The following is an 18,093-nucleotide window of genomic DNA, read 5'->3' on the forward strand; positions in this document are numbered from 1 at the left end:
AAATTCCACTTTTATAATAATTCCAAAAAATATAAAGTAAAACTTACATTCTGCCAGCTTCTGCTTTTCTTCTAAGTTACCATGCTCTGTTGCTGATATTGTGGCAGCGGAGAGATGTTAAAAAAAAAAAAAAAGTGGAAATTATTTTTATTATAATATTTTGTATTTTTATATGTGCATAAATAATTATTTATACATGCTACTGAGATTAATAAAATATGCTAAACTTTAAAAAAGGCAGTTGAAAAATGCCATAATTTGGATGTTTTCATTTCATAGAAGATTTCCTAAATTTGTAGTGAAAAGGCTTACAAAGCACAACAGGTGGGCCAATATCCTGAGTTCGCAATCTCATCAGATAGGGAACAGAACTGCAACTGAGCCCAGAACAGAAGCTGCTTCAGTCTGTCATCAGAACCATGAAGTCAGCCTATTAGCCACCAAGCTAAGCACACAGGATGCCCACACAAGCCTCACTTCAACAGAGACCAAAACAGGAAGTAACTCTAGCTAGAAAGACCTTTTGGCCCATCATGAAACTTCTGGGATTAACAGGATTAATCAGATAAAGAAAATTGATCACTCACTCAGAAATGCCTATTTCAGATATCAGGTGAGGATCTGGGAGGCCAGCATCAGTGGGACCCATGCATTAACAATGCCCTCTACTGGGACACTGATAAATAAACGAGAATAGACTGTCCAGTTATCAGTCTAATCAGCAGTAAAATGAAAATTTTCAGATTCTGCTATAGCATTTTCTCAATATTGCTTTATTTTATATAGAATAGATATCAACCTCAGCATTTTTCTGAAGAACTGGAGTAACCTTTCTTGAAATTCTAGAATTCATCTAAGACTCATAAAAACAGAGTTTTCAAGTCAGTATTTTATAGTTTAGAATAAAAAGTTTATAAAAATCACTTTAGTAGAACAGATACTTTACCTGGTGGCTCTTTCTTGTCATAATACTGGTAGATCCCGATGTCTCTATCTGTAGAAAGGAAGAAATGACATTAGATTATGGTAAAAAGTTATGGAGAATAAGAAGCCAACCCATACTGTACGGCAGGGTCAGTAGGGCAGGGAGGAGGGCAGAAACAATCTCTTTATGTTACTGGAAATAAAATACTTCAAAAGTATGTGGACATGGGTTTATCTATTCTAGGGATATTCAGGAACTGGATAGTTTATCAGTCCAGTTAGGAAAGAAATACACAAAACTAGAATGGCATGAGGAAAGAAGTGATAAAGAATTGACGCCAAGGAAGACCAACTTTTTTCTCTCATGCTTCCTCTGATATTTTTCACAGGGTGCTACCAAAAGAAACTACCACTAAGCAAGGCGAAATGAAATCAGTGGATAGAATTTTGAGCTGTGGCTTTCTCTTCTCTAATTTAACTCGAGTCTAGTAGGGTATTTGGGAGAAATCTGCAGAAAAGAAAGGTTTAGAGGAAGGTGTGGATAAATTATCTGAAGCTTGTTTAGATTCAAAAACCTTCCAAACCATTCCAATTCGGATGCTCTGCTGGGGTTACAAAAGCAAAGCTAGGCTTCCAAGATGCTGAGAGTGATTTGACCATGGAATCCGTTCCTGCAGTTGAATTACAGGAGAACAAAATAATTGTGTCCACTTTCTTCCTATCTGTGAATAGTGAAATATTTCTTTCTTTGAAATAACATTTGTTTCCTTCCATGCAAAATAATTCTAGTTACTAACAAAAGGATACAACTATTTCTAAAGAAATGGAAGCAGTGCAGGCTGCCCCCTAGTGACTGATTGCTCCAAACTTTCTCAAACTGAATGATAAAACTTCCTCAAAAAAGCTATAATTAACTTTTCAAATAGTTTTTCAAAACAGTCAATCATGCGTACTTACTGAAGCTCTATTTTATTCATCATGCCACTAATTGGGACATATAATTTAAAGAATGCAGTTTATTTCTGTTGGTTATATTGAAGATACCTAATAAGGAGTGCCAGGGAAAGGTCATGAGTATGGCTCCTAGGGTACTGATAATATTTTATTTCTTTACCTGGGTGAAGATTTTATGGGTGTGTTCACTTTTTGATAGTTCAAAACATATCTTTATAATCTTTACACTTTTCAATATACATGTAATACTTTTAATAAAAAGATTCTTAAAAAATCCAAGAACCATATGCATTATGTACACAGGCCATATCCTGTGTACATAAAGAATATGTGTACATAATGAATATTCCATGCATCCAAGTATTACAGCTCTAGAATAGAACTATGAGGATAATAAGGGGTCCTGAATTCTATGCACAAGTCTGACCTACTGCATCTGGCCCAGAGTGGGGCTCTTAAAACCGAAGCAGGAATAGAAAGGCATCCACATAAGACCCACGTCCCATGGAGTGCCTGAGCCTAAGCTAGATGAGGAAGGTGTCCACAGGGAAAGTCAGTCTGACATAGTATGTCAGAACCCTAGCAGGGTGAGAAGCACCATTCATAGGAGCAATGGCCTCGTCTTGGGTGTTAGAGGCTGAATAAAGTGAGGAGGACATCCACATACAGGGGCAGCCCAACATAGTGTGTCAGAACGTACACGGGGTGAGAAGGACATCCATGCAGGGAAGGGAACTGTCATAGAGACAGAAGACTGTCTGCATACAGGGTGATTTTAAGTAAATAAAATAAAGATATGGAAGCGTCAGCTTTCCCAGTGAGAGAGAAGTACAAATATAAAAAGAGAAAACATTAGAATGAACCCTGTGGTGATAGATTAGAATTTGAGGTACTGGTATGAACTCATGGTTTTCGATATATTGAGATACAGAAGTGAATGTGTGCAAGTATGTGTGTATGCGTACATACATACATTCCCTAAGCTCTGGCCACTGAGAGTACCTGGGAGCAGTGATACTCCAAGAGCAATGAGTGCACCTAAAGCACACCTTGGCTTCTAGATACTATTCTCCTCTAAAAGGAACCAAGCTCCTTTGAGAATTGGCTGATTCCAGCACTGAGGAAGGGAAAGTATAATAAGAGCCTGAAAGATCTGTTGTGCCAGAAGGAATGGAAATGCTCAAATATTGACAGGGACATGGCACAAAGACAGAGAAGCCAGCTTGCAAGGGGTCCCACTGGCCACATCAGGGACAACTTAAACATCAAAATAAATAATGGTACTAATGGATTAAAATCATTGACTAAAACAGTACCTGAGCCCACAGGGATAAAATAAATTAAAAATATATTTAAAGTTTAATGAGGAATAAGATATTCACATATTTTCAAGGTATCTCCCTTACAAAATACTAATTAATTCCAAAGAAGAAAGTAACTTTGCAGTGGAGAAACCTAGCAGACATCACCTTAACCAAGTGATCATGAACATCATCAATAAAGACACGAATTGAAATTGTGCACTGCCTGTTAGGATGCATTGAGAATACAGCATCACTTCTGGAATATTCCCACCAGATATGCATAATTTGAACCTACTTATGAGGAAACTTCAATGATCTAAATTTAGGGACATACTACAAAATGAGTGGTAAAAAAATCTTCAAAAGTGTTAAAGTCACAAAAGTTAAAAAATAAATTAAAAAAAATTAAAAGGATGAAAGATTTGTTCCAGAATTAAAGAGCATAAAGAGACATGATAACTAAATGTAATATGTCTTTTTTTCTTTTTTTTTTTTATGTAAGAAGTGGATTTATTTAGAGAGAAACACACTCCACAGACAGTGTGGGCCATCTCAGAAGGTGAGAAAGGCACCAGGGTATGGGGTTGTCAGTTTTTATAGGGGTGGGTAATCTCATAGGCTCGTGAGTGGGAGGCTTATTGCAGCTATTTCAGGAAGGGGTGGGGATTTCCAGGAATTGGGCCACCACCCACTTTTTTGATCCTTATGGTTGGTCTTGGAACTGTCATGACGCCTGTGGGCGTGTCATTTAGCATGCTGATGTGTTACAGTGAGGTATACTGAGGCTTAAGGTCTAGTGGAAGTTGACATGTCCACCATCTTGGACCCATTTGGTTCTAATCAGTTTATGTCATGTCCTCGGGCTATGTCATTCTTTCAAAGGTTGTGCCCTGCCTCCTTCCCTCCTGTTTCATTCCCCCCTCAGATATTTTACTCCCATATTCTTATGAGAGCAGAAGGGCAATCGTCCGTCTTCTGTAACTGCTTCAGAGCTGAGTGGGGGGTGTCGACCCTGCCTGTCAGGGAGTAAAAATCTCTGGATGCCTGATCTAGGGGCCCCAGAGGCAGGACAGCTCCTTGTTTTAAGTCAGTATGGGCTGTAATCCTCACATAGCCATCATATCGGTGTGGAACTGTTGTAACTGCTTCCATAGCCTTTCTATGAATCTTGATGATGAAGCACTTTTTGTAAAAGCATCAGAGTACAAAAATATCTATAAATGACCAAAGACTTAAAAGCCATGGTTAAACATCTGATTATAGTGTAATCAATAAACAAACTTGGTTATAATAACCACAATTCCAAATGATTACATTTAACTTAACATACCAAATAATCCTAGTTAAATATTTCTCTTTAAGATACCTCAGGGGACCTCTAAGGTACCCCAAAGTTAGCTGGAAATCAAAAGAAACAATTAAAATTTGATATTTGGGAAGTTTGTCAAAAAGTTTTAAAACACTTGGTCAAATAAGATCATAGGTCACTGTGAGACAATACTTATTCCTTAACCAAAGTTACAAAAGATCTCAAAAGCAAATACAAGTCACTTAAAGGCAAAGAAACTCACAATCTGTTGTCAAAAGCAGAATTTCAAGAATACTTTGGAGGGAGAAACCAAACCCAGCCTTGTTCTAGCCCATTCCTAACAAAATCCATTTACCCATCTAAATTCAATCCAGTCTTAGAAAATCCTGATCACACATAACTCTTTTCAGTATTTTTCATTCTTCACACCTTCTTTTACTAAAAAAACCCAAGTAATTCTGAACGAGAACCATTTGCTATAAAAAATGACACTGGAGGAACAACTGGTGAAACTCTGAGTATTAGATGGTAGTACTATTATCATTGTTAATTTCTTGATTTTGATGGTTATATAGATGATGTGGGACAACACATTTTCTATAGGAAATACACACTAAAGTATTTGGGGGTGGTGAGGCATCAGATCTGAAACTTACTCTAAAATGGTTCAAGAAAAAAAATTCTCTGTACTAACAAGTTTTCTGTAAAAGTTTGTGATTACTTCAAATTAGAATAGCATTTATCAAAAAGACAAGAAATAACAAGTGTTGGCGAGGATGTGGGGAATAGGGAACTCTTCAGCACTGCTGGTGGGAATGCAAATCGGTGCACTCACTATGGAAAACAGTATGGAGGTTTCTCAAAAATAGAACTATCATGTGATGCAGCAACTTCACCTCTGGGTATTTATCCAAAGAACATGAAAACACTAATTCAAAAAGATATAGGTACCATTATTTCATGTTCGTTGCAGAATTATCTACAATAGCCAAGATCTAAGTGTCCATCGATGGATGAATGGATAAAGAAGACGTGGTATATATATACAATGTAATACTACTAAGCCATCAGAAGAATGAAATCCTACCATTTGTGACATCTTGAATGGACCTTGAGGGCGTTATGCTAAGTGAAATAAGTCAGAGAAAGACAAATGCCATATGACTTCACTTATATGCAGAATCTTAAAAACAAACAAACAAAACACAAGCTCAAAGATACAGGGAACAGATTGGTTGTCAGAGTCAGGAGGGTGAAGGGGAAGGTGGGTGAAATGGGTGAAGGGGGTCAAAAGGTACAAACTTCCAGTTATAAAATAAACAAGTCATGGGGATATCATGTACAGCATGGAGACTATAGTTAATAATAATGTATTGCATATTTGAAAGTTGCTAAGACAGTAAATATTAAAAGTTCCTATCGCAAGAAAAAAACCTTTGTAACCATGTATGGTGGTGGATGTTAACTAGACTTATCAAATCGTCATGCTGTACACCAGAAACTACTATAATAAGTCAATTATACCTCAATTCAAAAAATACTTTAGGGGCTTCCCTGGTGGCGCAGTGGTTGAGAGTCCGCCTGCCGATGCAGAGGACGCAGGCTCGTGCCCCGGTCTGGGAGGATCCCACATGCCGCGGAGGGGCTGGGCCCGTGAGCCATGGCCGCTGAGCCTGCGCGTCCGGAGCCCGTGCTCCGCAACGGGAGAGGCCACAGCAGTGAGAGGCGTGCGTACCGCAAAAAAAACACAACTTTAAATGTCAAGCATAATGAGAGCATGTAAGAGGGTTACTAACTTAGTCTAAATGGCAGGGAAGGCTTCTCTAGGTGACTTACTAAAGCTGTGCCCTAAAGAAGAAGTATGACTGCACACGGGTTCAAAGAGAAGAATGCCCCCAGCAGGGAGAATAGATAGCTCTGCTGAAGATCCAGTTGGGGCAGAAGATCTTACTGCCCCCTGGGGCCTTTGTGCACTACTGTCTTTGGTCAGAGCATTCATTTCCTTTTTTCTATCATATTTATACATATTTCAATATAATTTGGTTTCTTGATTATAAAAGTAATATGTTCACTGTATAAAATTGAGAAAATAAGGAAAGAACAAAAAAGTTTAATTTCCGGTATTTCCACTCTTTGGAGACAGCTATTAACAACATTTTGTTGTCTCTCAGAGTTTTTCTCTGAATGTATATTACTAAATAAAAGTCTTATGCTGAAAATGATGTTTAACATTTTTGGTTTTAAATTGTTTTAATTATTGGATAAATATAAAAGATTATATGTAATGTTTAAAAACAAAACACAAGAATATATGTAAAATTAAAAAATACACAAATCTAAAAAAAAGAACTTTTATTATATAAGTTCCAGGTGTACAGCATTAAAATTCAACATCTTACACACTACAAAGTGATCACCACCACAAGTCTAGTTACCATACATCACCATACAGTTGCCCCTTTCAGCCATTTCACCCAACCCCTAATCCCCTTCCTCTCTGGTAACCACTAATCTGATCTCTGTATCTATGAGTTTGCTATTGTTTTATTTTGTTCATTCCTTTGTTAATGTTTTTTAGATTCCACTGAAGAGTAAAAATTACAGGGTATTTGTCTTTTTCCATCTGATTTATTTCATTGAACAAAATACCTTCAAGGTTCATCCATGTTGCTGCACGAGGCAAGATTTCATTCTTTTTTAGGGTATTATTCCATTGTATAAATATAACACATCATCTATATGCATTCATCCATCAATGGACACTCAGGTTGTTTCCATGTCTTGGCTATGGTAAATAATGCTGCAATGAACATGGGGGTGCATATATCTTTTCAAATTACTGTTCTCATGTTCTTTGGATAAATACCCAGAAGTGGAATAGTTGGGTCATATGGTAGCTCTACTCTTAATTTTTTGAGGAATCTCCATATTGTTTTCCATAGTGGCTATACAAATTTATAGTTCCAACAACAGTGTGTAAGGTTCCCTTTTCTCTACAGCCTCTCCAATAAATGTTACTTCTTGTTTTTTTGATAATAGCCGTTTTAACAGGTGTGAGGTGGTATCTCATTGTGGTTTTGATTTGCATTTCCCTATTATTAGTGATGTTGAACATCTTTTCATGTGCCTGTTGGCCATCTGTATGTCTTCTTTGGAAAAATGTCTATTCTGATCCTCTGCCCATTTTTAATCAGTTTTTGTTGTTGTTGTTGTTATTGAGTTTATATGTTGGACTTATCAGATATATGATTGGCAAATGTCTTCTCCATTTTGTTGGTGGATTCCATTGCTGTGCAGGAGCTTTCTAGTTTGATGTAGTCCCACTTGTTTATTTTTACTTTCGTTGCCTTTGCTTCTGATGTCAAAAATCATCTCCAAGATCGATGTCAAGGAGACTACCACCTACGTTTTTTTTCTAGGAATTTTAAGATATTGGATCTTACATTCAGGTCTTTAATCCATCTTCAGTTAATTTTTCTGTATGGTATAAGATAGTGGTCTAGTTTCATTCTTTTCCATGTGGCTATCCAGTTTTCCCAACACAATTTATTGAAGAGACTATCCTTTCTCCACTCTATGTTCTTTGCTCCTTTGTCATAAGTTAAATGTCCATTTATGTGTGGGTTTATTTCTGTTCTCTCATACCATTTTGCTTACCACAGCTTTGTAGTATAGTTTGAAATCAGGAAGTGTAGTACCTCCAGCTTTTTAAAATTGTTTTGATTACTCGGGATCTTTTGTGGTTCCATACAAAATTCAGAATTATTTGTTCTAGTTTTGCAAAATGTGCCATTGGAATTTTGGTAAGGATTACATTGAATCTATATAGGCATAACTCTTTTACTGCACTTCACTTTATTGTGCTTCGCAGACATTGCTTTTTTGCAAACTGAAGGTTTGTGGCAGCCCTGCACTGAGCAAGTCGACAGGCACCATTTTCCAATAGCATTTGCTTAATTCATGTCTCTGTCACATTTTGGTAATTCTTGCAATATTTCAAACATTTTCATTACTATTATTTTTTTATGGTGATCTGTGATAAGTGATCTTTGATGTTACTACTGTAATTGTTTTGGGGCACCATGAACCACACCTATATAAGAAGGCTAACTTAAGTGATAAATGTCATGTGTGTGTTTTGACTGCTCCACTGACAGGCTGTTCTCCCATCTCTCTCCCTCTCTTCATGCCTTCCTATTCCCTGAGACACAACAATATTGAAATTAGGCTAGTTGATAATCCTACAGTGGCCTCTAAGTGTTCAAGTAAAAGGAAGAGTTGCATGTCCCTCACTTTAAATCAAAAGTTAGAAACAATTGGCTTTCCTGGTGGCACAGTGGTTAAGAATCTGCCTGCCAATGCAGGGGACATGGGTTCGAGCCCTGGTCTGGGAAGATCCCACATGCCGTGGAGCTACCAAGCCCATGCACCACAACTACTAAGCCTGTGCTCTAGAGCCCATGAGCCACAACCACTGAAGCCCATGCACCTAAGCCCATGCTCCACAACAAGAGAAGCCACTGCAATGAGAAGCCCCTGCTCGCCGCAACTAGGGAAAGCCCATGCTCAGCAACAAAGACCCAATGCAGCCAAAAATAAATAAACAAAAAAATTTAATTTAATTTAACTTTAAAAAAAGAAATGATTAAACTTATTGAGGAAGGCATGTTGAAAGTCAAGACAGGCTGAGAGCTAGGCCTCCTGAGCCAAACAGTTAGCTAAGTTGTGACTGCAAAGGAAAAGTTCTTAAAGGAAATTAAAAGTGCTACTCCACTGAACACACAAATAATAAGAAAATGAAACAACTTTATTGCTGATATAAAGTTTTGGTGGCCTGGATAGATCAACCACAACATTCCCTAAGCCAAACCCTAATGCAAAACAAGGACCTAACTCTTTTCAATTTTATGAAGACTGAGAGAGGTGAGGAAGCTGCAGAAGAAATGTTTAAAGCTAGCAGAGGTTGGTTCATGAGGTTTAAGGCAAGAAACCATGTCCAGAACATAAAGGTACAAGGTGAAGCAGCAAGTGCAGATGTAGAACCTACAGCAAGTTATCTGGAAGACCTAGCTAAGATAAAATTAATGAAGCTGGCTACACTAAACAATAAATTTTCAATGTAGACAAACAACCTTCTATTGAAAGAAGGTGCCATCTAGGAATTACATAGCTAGAGAGGAAAAGTCAATGACTGTTTTCAAAGCTTCAACAGACAGGATGACTTTCTTGTTAGGGGCTAATACAGCTGCCAACTTGAAGTAGAAGCCAATGCTCAGCAATCCTAGGGACCTTAAGATTCTGCTAAATCTACTCTATCTGTGCCCTATAAATGGAACCACAAAGCCTGGATGACAGCACATCTGTTTACAACATGATTTAATGAATAATTTAAGCCCACCCTTGAGACCTACAGCTCAGAAACAAAGATTTCTTTCAAAATATTACTACTCATTGACAATGCACCTGGTCACCCAAGAACTCTGATGGAGATGTACAATGAGATTAATGTTGTTTTTATGCCTGGTAGCACAAGCACAACATCCATTCTGCAGCCCATAGATCAAGGAGTAATTTTGACATTCGAGTCTTATGGTTTAAGAAAAACAATTCTTAAGGCTATAGCTGCCACAGACAGTGATTCCTCCGATGGATCTGGGCAAATTCAATTGAAAACCTTCTAGGAATTCCCTGGTGGTCCAGTGGTTAGGACTCAGTGCTTTCACAGCTGGGGCCCGGGTTCAATCCCTGGTCAGAGAACTAAGATCCTGCAAGCCATGTGGCATGGCCAAAAAAAACAGGATAAGAAAAGAAAACCTGGAAAGGATTCTCCATTCTAGGTGCCATTAAGAACATTCATGATTCACGGGAAAAAGTCAAAATAGCAACATTAACAGGAGTTTGGAAGAAGTTCTTTCCAACCCTCATGGATAACTTTGAGGGGTTGAAGACTTCAGTGGAGGTAGTAACTGCAGATGTGGGGAAAACAGCAAAAGAACTAGAATTAGAAGTGGAGCCTGAATATAGGATTGAATTTTGTTCCAATCTCATGAGAAAACTTTAACACTTAAGGAGTTGCTTCTTATGAATGATCAAAGAAAGTTGTTTCTTGAGATGAAATAAGTCTACTCCTGGTATAAATGCTATGAAGATTACTGAAATGACAACAAGGGATTTAGAATATTATGTAAACTTAGTTGATAAAGCAGCAGCAGGATTCTAGAGGACTGACTACAATTTTGAAAGAAGTTTTACTCTGGGTAAAATGCTATCAAACAGCACTACATGCTACAGAGAAATCATGTGTGAAAGGAAGAGTCCATCAATGTGGCAAACTTCACTGGTGTCTTATTTTAAGAAATTGCCACAGGCACCCCAACCTTCAGCAACCACCACCCATCAACACTGAGGCAAAACCCTCCACCAGCAAATAGATTACAACTTGCTGTAAGCTCATACGATATTTAGCATTTTTTAGCAATAAAATATTTTTTAATTAAGGTATGTACAATGTTTTTAAAGACATAATGCTACTGTACACTTAATAGATGACAGTATAGTGTAAACATAACTTTTAGATGCACTGGGAAACCAAAACATTTGTGACTCACTTTGAGATATCTGCTTTTTTGGAGTGGTCTAGAACTGAACCCACAATGTCTCTAAGGTATGCCTGTAGACAGCTTTGGGTAGAATGGACATTTTAACAATATTAATGCTTCCAGTCCATGAACATGGAATATTATTTCCATTTATTTATATATTTTTCAATTTCTTACATCAGCATCTTGTACTTTTTGGTGTATAGGTCTTTCGACTCCTTGGTTACATTTATTCCTAGGTATTATATTCTTTTTGATGCAATTGTAAATGGGATTGTTTTATTTCTCTGATAGCTTGTTATTAGTGCATAGATATGCCACAGACTTCTGTACATTGATTTTGTATACAGCAACTTAACTAAATTCATTTATTAGTTATACCATTTTTTTGGCAGAGTCTTTGGGGTTATCTCTATATAGTATCATGTCATCTGCAAATAGTTTTATTTCTTCCTTTCTGATCTGAATACCTATTTTCTCCTCACCTAACTGCTATGGCTAGGATTTCCAATATTATGTTGAATAAAAGTGGTGAGAATAGACATCTTTGTCTTATTCCTGATTTTAAGGGAAAAGATTTCAGCTTTTCACCACTGATGTTAGCTTGGGTTTGTCATATATGGCCTTTATTATGTTGAGGTAAATTCTGCTTTACCAACTTTGCTGTAAGTTTTTAGCATAGATGGATGTTGAATTTTGTCAAATATTTTTTTCTGCATCTATTGAGATAATTGTATGATTTTTATCCTTCATTTTGTTAATATGATATATCATGTTGATTGCTTTGTGGGTGATAAAACATTTTTGTATCCCTGAATCCTACTTGATCATGGTGCACAGTCCTTTTAATGTATTGTTGGATTTGGTTTACCAATATTCTGTTGAGGATTTTTACATGTATGTTCATCAAGAATTGGCCTGTAATTTTCTTTTTTTGTGTGGTGTCCTTGCCTGGTTTTGGTAGTATAAAATGTTTGGAATGTTTCCCTCCTCTTCAACCTTTTGGAATAGTTTGAGAAGAACAGGTATTAAATCTCTGTTTTGTAAAAATTCACCAGAAAAGCTATCTGGTCCTCTATTTTTGTTTGTTGGGAAGCTTTTGATTACTGTTTCAATGTCCTTACTAGTAATCAGGCTACACAGATTTTCTATTTCTTCATGATTCAGTCTGTAAAGATTGTATCTTTCTAGGAATTTATCTTCTATGTTGTCCAATTTGTTGGTGTGTAACTGTTCACAGTAGTCTCTTATGATCCTTTGCATTTCTGTGGTATCAGCTGTAACTTTTCTTTCATTTCTGATTTTATTTGAGTCCTCTCTCTTTTCTCCTTGGTTATTCTAGCTAAAGGTTTGTTGGTTTTGTTTATCTTTTCAAAGAACTGGCTCTTTGTTTCACTTATCTTCTCATTTTTTTTTTTTTTTTTTTTTAGTCTCTATTTCATTTATTCCTGCTCTGATCTTCATTATTCCTTCCTTCTACTAATTGGGGCTTCATCTGTTCTTCTCTTTCTAGCTCCTTTAGGTGTAAAGTTAGATTGTTTATTTGGGATTTCTCTTGCTTTCTGAAGTAGGCCTATATTGCTATGACCTTCCCTCTTAGAACTCCTTTTGCTGCGTGACATAGATTTTGATATGACATATTTCTGTTTTCGTTTGTATCTAGGTATTGATTTCTTTGATGACCCACTGGTTGTTCAGTAGCATGCTATTTAATATCCACCTTTTTGTGTTTTTTCCTGGCCTTTTCCTTGTGATTGATATCTAGTTTCATACCACTGTGGCCAAAGAAGATGTTTAATGTGATTTCAATCTTCTTCAATTTACTGAGACTTGTTTTATGACCTAATAGTGATCTATCCTGGAGAATGTTTCTACGTGTACTTAAGAAAAATATGTATTCTGCTGATTTTGAATGGAATGTTCTATGTTTATCTATTAAGTCAATCTGGACTAATGTGTCATTTAACTCCAATGTTTCTGTATTGATTTTCTGTCTGGATGATTTGTTGATGTAAATGGGGTGTTAAAGTCCCCTAGTATTATTGTATTGCTTTCAATTTTTCTCTGTCTGTTATTATTTGCTTAATATATATTGGTTCTCCGCTGTTGGGTGCAAATACATTTATAAATGTTAATATTTTCTTGCTGGACAGACCCCTTTATCATTATGTAATGCCCTTCTTTGTCTTTTATTACTGTCTCTGTTTTAAAGTCTATTTTGTCTGATATGAGTATAGCTAATCCAGCTTTCTTTTCACATCCATTTGCATGGAATATTTTTTTCCATCTCTTCACTTTAAGTCTGTGTGTTTCCTTTCAAGAATTACAAGAGAAGTAATTCTCTTGTAGGTAACCAATAGATGGGTCTTCTTTTTTTATCCATTCAGCCACTTTTGATTGGCAAATTTAGTCCATTTGCATTTAAAGTAATAATTGATAAGTACATAATTATTCCATTTTGTTAAATGTTTTCTGGCTATTTTTGAAGTTCTCTGTTCCTTTTTTCTTCTCTTTCTCTCTTCCGTTGTGCTTTAGTAGTTTACTCTAACATTATATTTAGATTCCTTTCTCATTTTCTTTAGTGTAGTTACTATAATTTTTTCCTTATAGTTAGTGAGGTTCACATATAACTTCCTATTTAAATAGTGGCCTGTTTTAAGTTGGTAACAACTTAAATTTGAACACATTCCAAAGTTTTATCTTTTTATCCCCCCAACATTTTATACTTTCATTGACACACTTTACATCTTTTTATTTTATGCATGTCTTAACTAATTATTGTAATTTTAGTTAATTTTACTTCATTTGTCTTTTAACCTGCATGCTTGCCTTATAAAAGTGATTGATCCAGTACTTTTATTATATAGTTACCTTTTCTAGTGAGATTTTTACTTTTGTATATTTTCTTATTATTAATTAGTACCACTTCTTTTCCTTTAAAATTAAAGAAGTCCTTTCAACATTTCCTGTAGGGCCAGTAACAGATTCCTTTAGTTTTTGCTTATCTGAAACCCTTCATCTCTCCTTCAATTATGAATGATGACCTCATTAGGTAGAGAATCCTTGGTTGGAAGTTTTTTCTTGCAGCACTTTGAACATGACATGCCACTCCCTTCTGGCCTGTCAAGTTTCTGCTGAAAATTTCTGCTCATAGCCTTTATGGGGTTTCCCTTGTACAAAATTAGTTGTTTTTTTCTTGCTGCTTTCTGGATTCTCTCTTTACCCTTAACCTCTCCCATTTTAATTATAATGTGTCTTGGTGTGCATCTCTTTGGGTTCATCTTATTCGGAATTCTCTGGGCTTCCTGGACCTGTCTGTTTCCTTTCCCCAAATAGGGAAGTTTTCAGCCACTATTTCTTCAAATAATTTTTCTAGCCCTTGCTCTCTCTCTCCTCCTTCTGGGACCCCTATAGTCCAAATGTTATTCTGCTTGATGTTGTACCAAAGGTCTCTTAAGTTATCTTCACTTTTTTAAATTCATTTTTCATTTAGTTGCTCTGTGTGGGTGAGTTCCATTGTTCTGTTTTCTAGCCCACTGATTCATTCTTCTACCTCATGCAGTCTGCTGTTGAACCCCTCTAGCATATTCTTTAGTTCAGTTATAACTTCTGTTTATTACTTTCTTATATTTCCTATATCTTTGTTGAAGTTTTCACAGTATTCATCCATTCTTCTCCAGAGCTCAGTGAGCATTTTTATAATTACTGTAAGTTCTTTATACACTAGATTGCTTACCTCCATTTTCCTTAGCTCTTTTTCTGAGGTTTTGTCATATTTTTCTGATTGGAATATGTTTCTGTCTCATTTTGCCTAAGTCTCTGTGTTTATTTTTATGTATTAAGTAAATCAGTTATTTCTCCCAGTCCTTTCTAAAGTCCTTTCTATTTATCCCTCTCCTTTCTAAAAGGTTAGAGGGAAAATTTCAAAATGGTGCTCACCTGCACCAGAACTATGAAGCCAGCCTGAAATTGCAAAAATGCTTTGGCCAGTGTCTCTGTTCCCAGGGAGTGTCTCAGTTGGTTCCTGACTCTCTGGCAGATGCTTCAAGATTAGTAAGTGGGTCCCCTTCACCTATGGTCCATGTGCTTCTCAGTATGCTGTTTTTGTGCTGGTTTTCAGGTCAAGTGAGTTTGCATGCACATCCTTTAGGAGTGGGTTTTCTGTTCCCTGTTTGTCGTATATGGCCTTTATTATGTTGAGGTAGGTTCCCTCTATGGCTACTTTCTGGAGAGTTTTTATCATAAATTGGTGTTGAATTCTGTTGAAAACTTTTTCTGCATCTATTGAGATTATCATGTGGTTTTTATCCTTCAATTTGTTAATATGGTGTATCACATTGATTGATTTGTGTATGTTAAAGAATCCTTGCATTCCTGGGATAAACCCCACTTGATCATGGTGTATGATCCTTTTAGTGTGCTGTTGGATTCTGTTTGCTAGTATTTTGTTGAGGATTTTTGCATCTATGTTCATCAGTGATGTTGGCCATAGTTTTCCTTCTTTGTGACATCTTTGTCTGGTTTTGGTATCAGGATGATGGTGGCCCCATAGAATGAGTTTGGGCATGTTTCTCCCTCTGCTATATTTTGCAAGAGTTTGATCAGGATAGGTATTAGCTCTTCTCTAAATGTTTGACAGAATTCGCCTGTGAAGCCATCTTGTCCTGGGATTCTGTTTGTTCGAAGATTTCTGATCACAGTTTCAATTTCAGTGCTTGTGATTGGTCTGTTTATATTTTGTTTGTTCCTGGTTCATTCTTGGAAGGTTGTGCTTTTCTAAGAATTTGTCCATTTCTTCCAAGTTGTCCATTTTATTGGCATAGAGTTGCTTGTAGTAATCTCTCATGATCCTTCGTATTTCTGCAGTGTCAGCTGTTACTTCTCCTTTTTTCATTTCTAATTCTGTTGATTTGAGTCTTCTCCCTTTTTTTCTTGATGAGTCTGGCTAACGGTTTATCAATTTTGTTTATCTTCTCAAAGAAACAGCTTTTAGTTTTCTTGATCTTTGCTATCATTTCCTTCATTTCTTTTTATTTCTGACCTGATCTTTATGATTTCCTTCCTTCTGCTATCTTTGGGTCTTTTTTTCTTCTTTCTGTAATTGCTTTAGGTGTAAGGTTAGGTTGTTTGAGATTTTTGTTTCTTGTGGTAGGATTGTATTGCTACAAACTTCTTAGAACTGCCTTTGCTGAGTCCCATAGGTTTTGAGTCGTTGTGATTTCATTGTCATTTGTTTCTAGGTATTTTTTTTGTTTTGTTTTGTTTTGTTTTGCGGTACTCGGGCCTCTCACTGTTGTGGCCTCTCCCGTTGCGGAGCACAGGCTCCGGACGCGCAAGCTCAGCGTCCATGGCTCACGGGCCTAGCCGCTCCGCGGCATGTGGGATCTTCCCAGACCGGGGCACGAACCCACGTCCCCTGCATCGCAGGCGGACTCTCAACCACTGCGCCACCAGGGAAGCCCCTGTTTCTAGGTATTTTATGATTTCCTCTTTGATTCCTTCAGTGATCTCTTGGTTATTTAGTAGCGTATGGTTTATCCTCCATGTGTTTGTATTTCTTACAGTTTCTTCCCTGTAATCAATATCTAGTCTCATGGCATTCTGGTAGGAAAAGATACTTGATATGATTTCACTTTTCTTAAATTTACTAAGGCTTGATTTGTGAGCCAAGATACGATCTATCCTGGAGAACGTTCCATGAACACTTGAGAATAAACCGTATTCTGTTGTTTTGGGGGGTAATGTCCTATAAATATCAATTAAGTCTATCTTGTCTAGAGTGTCATTTAAAGCTTGTGTTTCCTTATTTATTTTCATTCTGCATGATCTGTCCATTGGTGAAAGTGGGGTGTTAAAGTCCCCTACTATCATTGTGTTACTGTTGTTTTCCCCTTTTATGGCTGTTAGCATTTGCCTTATGTACTGAAGTGCTCCTATACTGGGTGCATAAATATTTACAACTGTTATATCTTCTTGGATTTATCCTTTGATCATTATGTAGTGTCCTTCTTTGTCTCTTCTAATAGTCTTTATTTCAAAGTCTATCTTGTCTGATACGAGAATTGCTCCTCCAGCTTTCTTTTGATTTCCATTTGCATGGAGTACCTTTTTCCGTCCCCTCACTTTCAGTCTGTATGTGGCCCTAGATCTGAAGTGGGTCTCTTGTAGACAGCATATATACGTGACTTGTTTTTATACCCATTCAGCCAGTCTGTGTCTTTCGGTTGGAGCATTTAATCCATTTACATTTAAGGTAATTATCGATATATATGTTCCTATTACCATTTTCTTAATTGTTTTGCGTTTGTTTTTGTAGGTCTTTTCCTTCTCCTGTGTTTCCTGCCTAGAGAAGTTGCTTTAGCATTTGTTGTAAAGTTGGTTTAGTGGTGTTGAATTCTCTTAACTTTTGCTTGTCTATAAAGCTTTTGATTTCTCTGTCAAATCTGAATGAGATCCTTGCTGGGTAATCTTGGTTGTAGATTCTTCCCTTTCATCTCTTTAAATATGTCCTGCCACTGCCTTCTGGCTTGCAGAGTTTCTGCTGAAAGATCACCTGTTAACCTTATGGGGATTCCCTTGTATGTTATTTGTTGTTTTTCCCTTGATGCTTTTAATATTTTTTCTTTGTATTTAATTTTTGATAGTTTGATTAATATGTCTTGACGTGTTTCTCCTTGGATTTATCCTGTATGGGACTCTCTGAGCTTCCTGGACTTGACTATTTCCTTTCACATGTTGGGGAAGTGTTCAACTATAATCTCCTCAAATATTTTCTCAAACCCTTTCTTTTTCTCTTCTTCTTCTGGGACCCCTATAATTCGAATGTTGGTGGGTTTACTGTTGTCTCTGAGGTCTGTTGTCCCGGAGGTCTCTGAGACTGTCCTCAATTCTTTTCATTCTTTTTTCTTTACTCTACTCTGTGGCAGTTATTTCCACTATTTTATCTTCCAGGTCACTTATCCATTCTTCTGCCTCAGTTATTCTGCTATTGATTCCTTCAAGA

At 36.8% G+C, this 18,093-nt stretch overlaps 1 protein-coding gene across 1 annotated transcript in view; it reads right to left on the reverse strand.

Moving 5' to 3' along the window:
- WDPCP (WD repeat containing planar cell polarity effector) overlaps window positions 1-18,093 on the reverse strand; it is a gene marked incomplete at its 3' end in the record, with an annotated part of 258,646 nt that overhangs the window by 149,990 nt on the left and 90,563 nt on the right. The window contains exons 3-4 of the mRNA XM_082672747.1: window positions 947-994; window positions 48-92 (exon numbers count right to left, since the gene is read on the reverse strand). Of these exons, the coding sequence (XP_082528873.1) occupies window positions 48-92; window positions 947-994 (93 nt within the window). The remainder of the gene's footprint in view (window positions 1-47; window positions 93-946; window positions 995-18,093) is intronic.

Source organism: Grampus griseus (assembly GCF_964374135.1).
Source record: "Grampus griseus genome assembly, chromosome: 15".
NCBI lineage: Eukaryota > Metazoa > Chordata > Mammalia > Artiodactyla > Delphinidae > Grampus > Grampus griseus.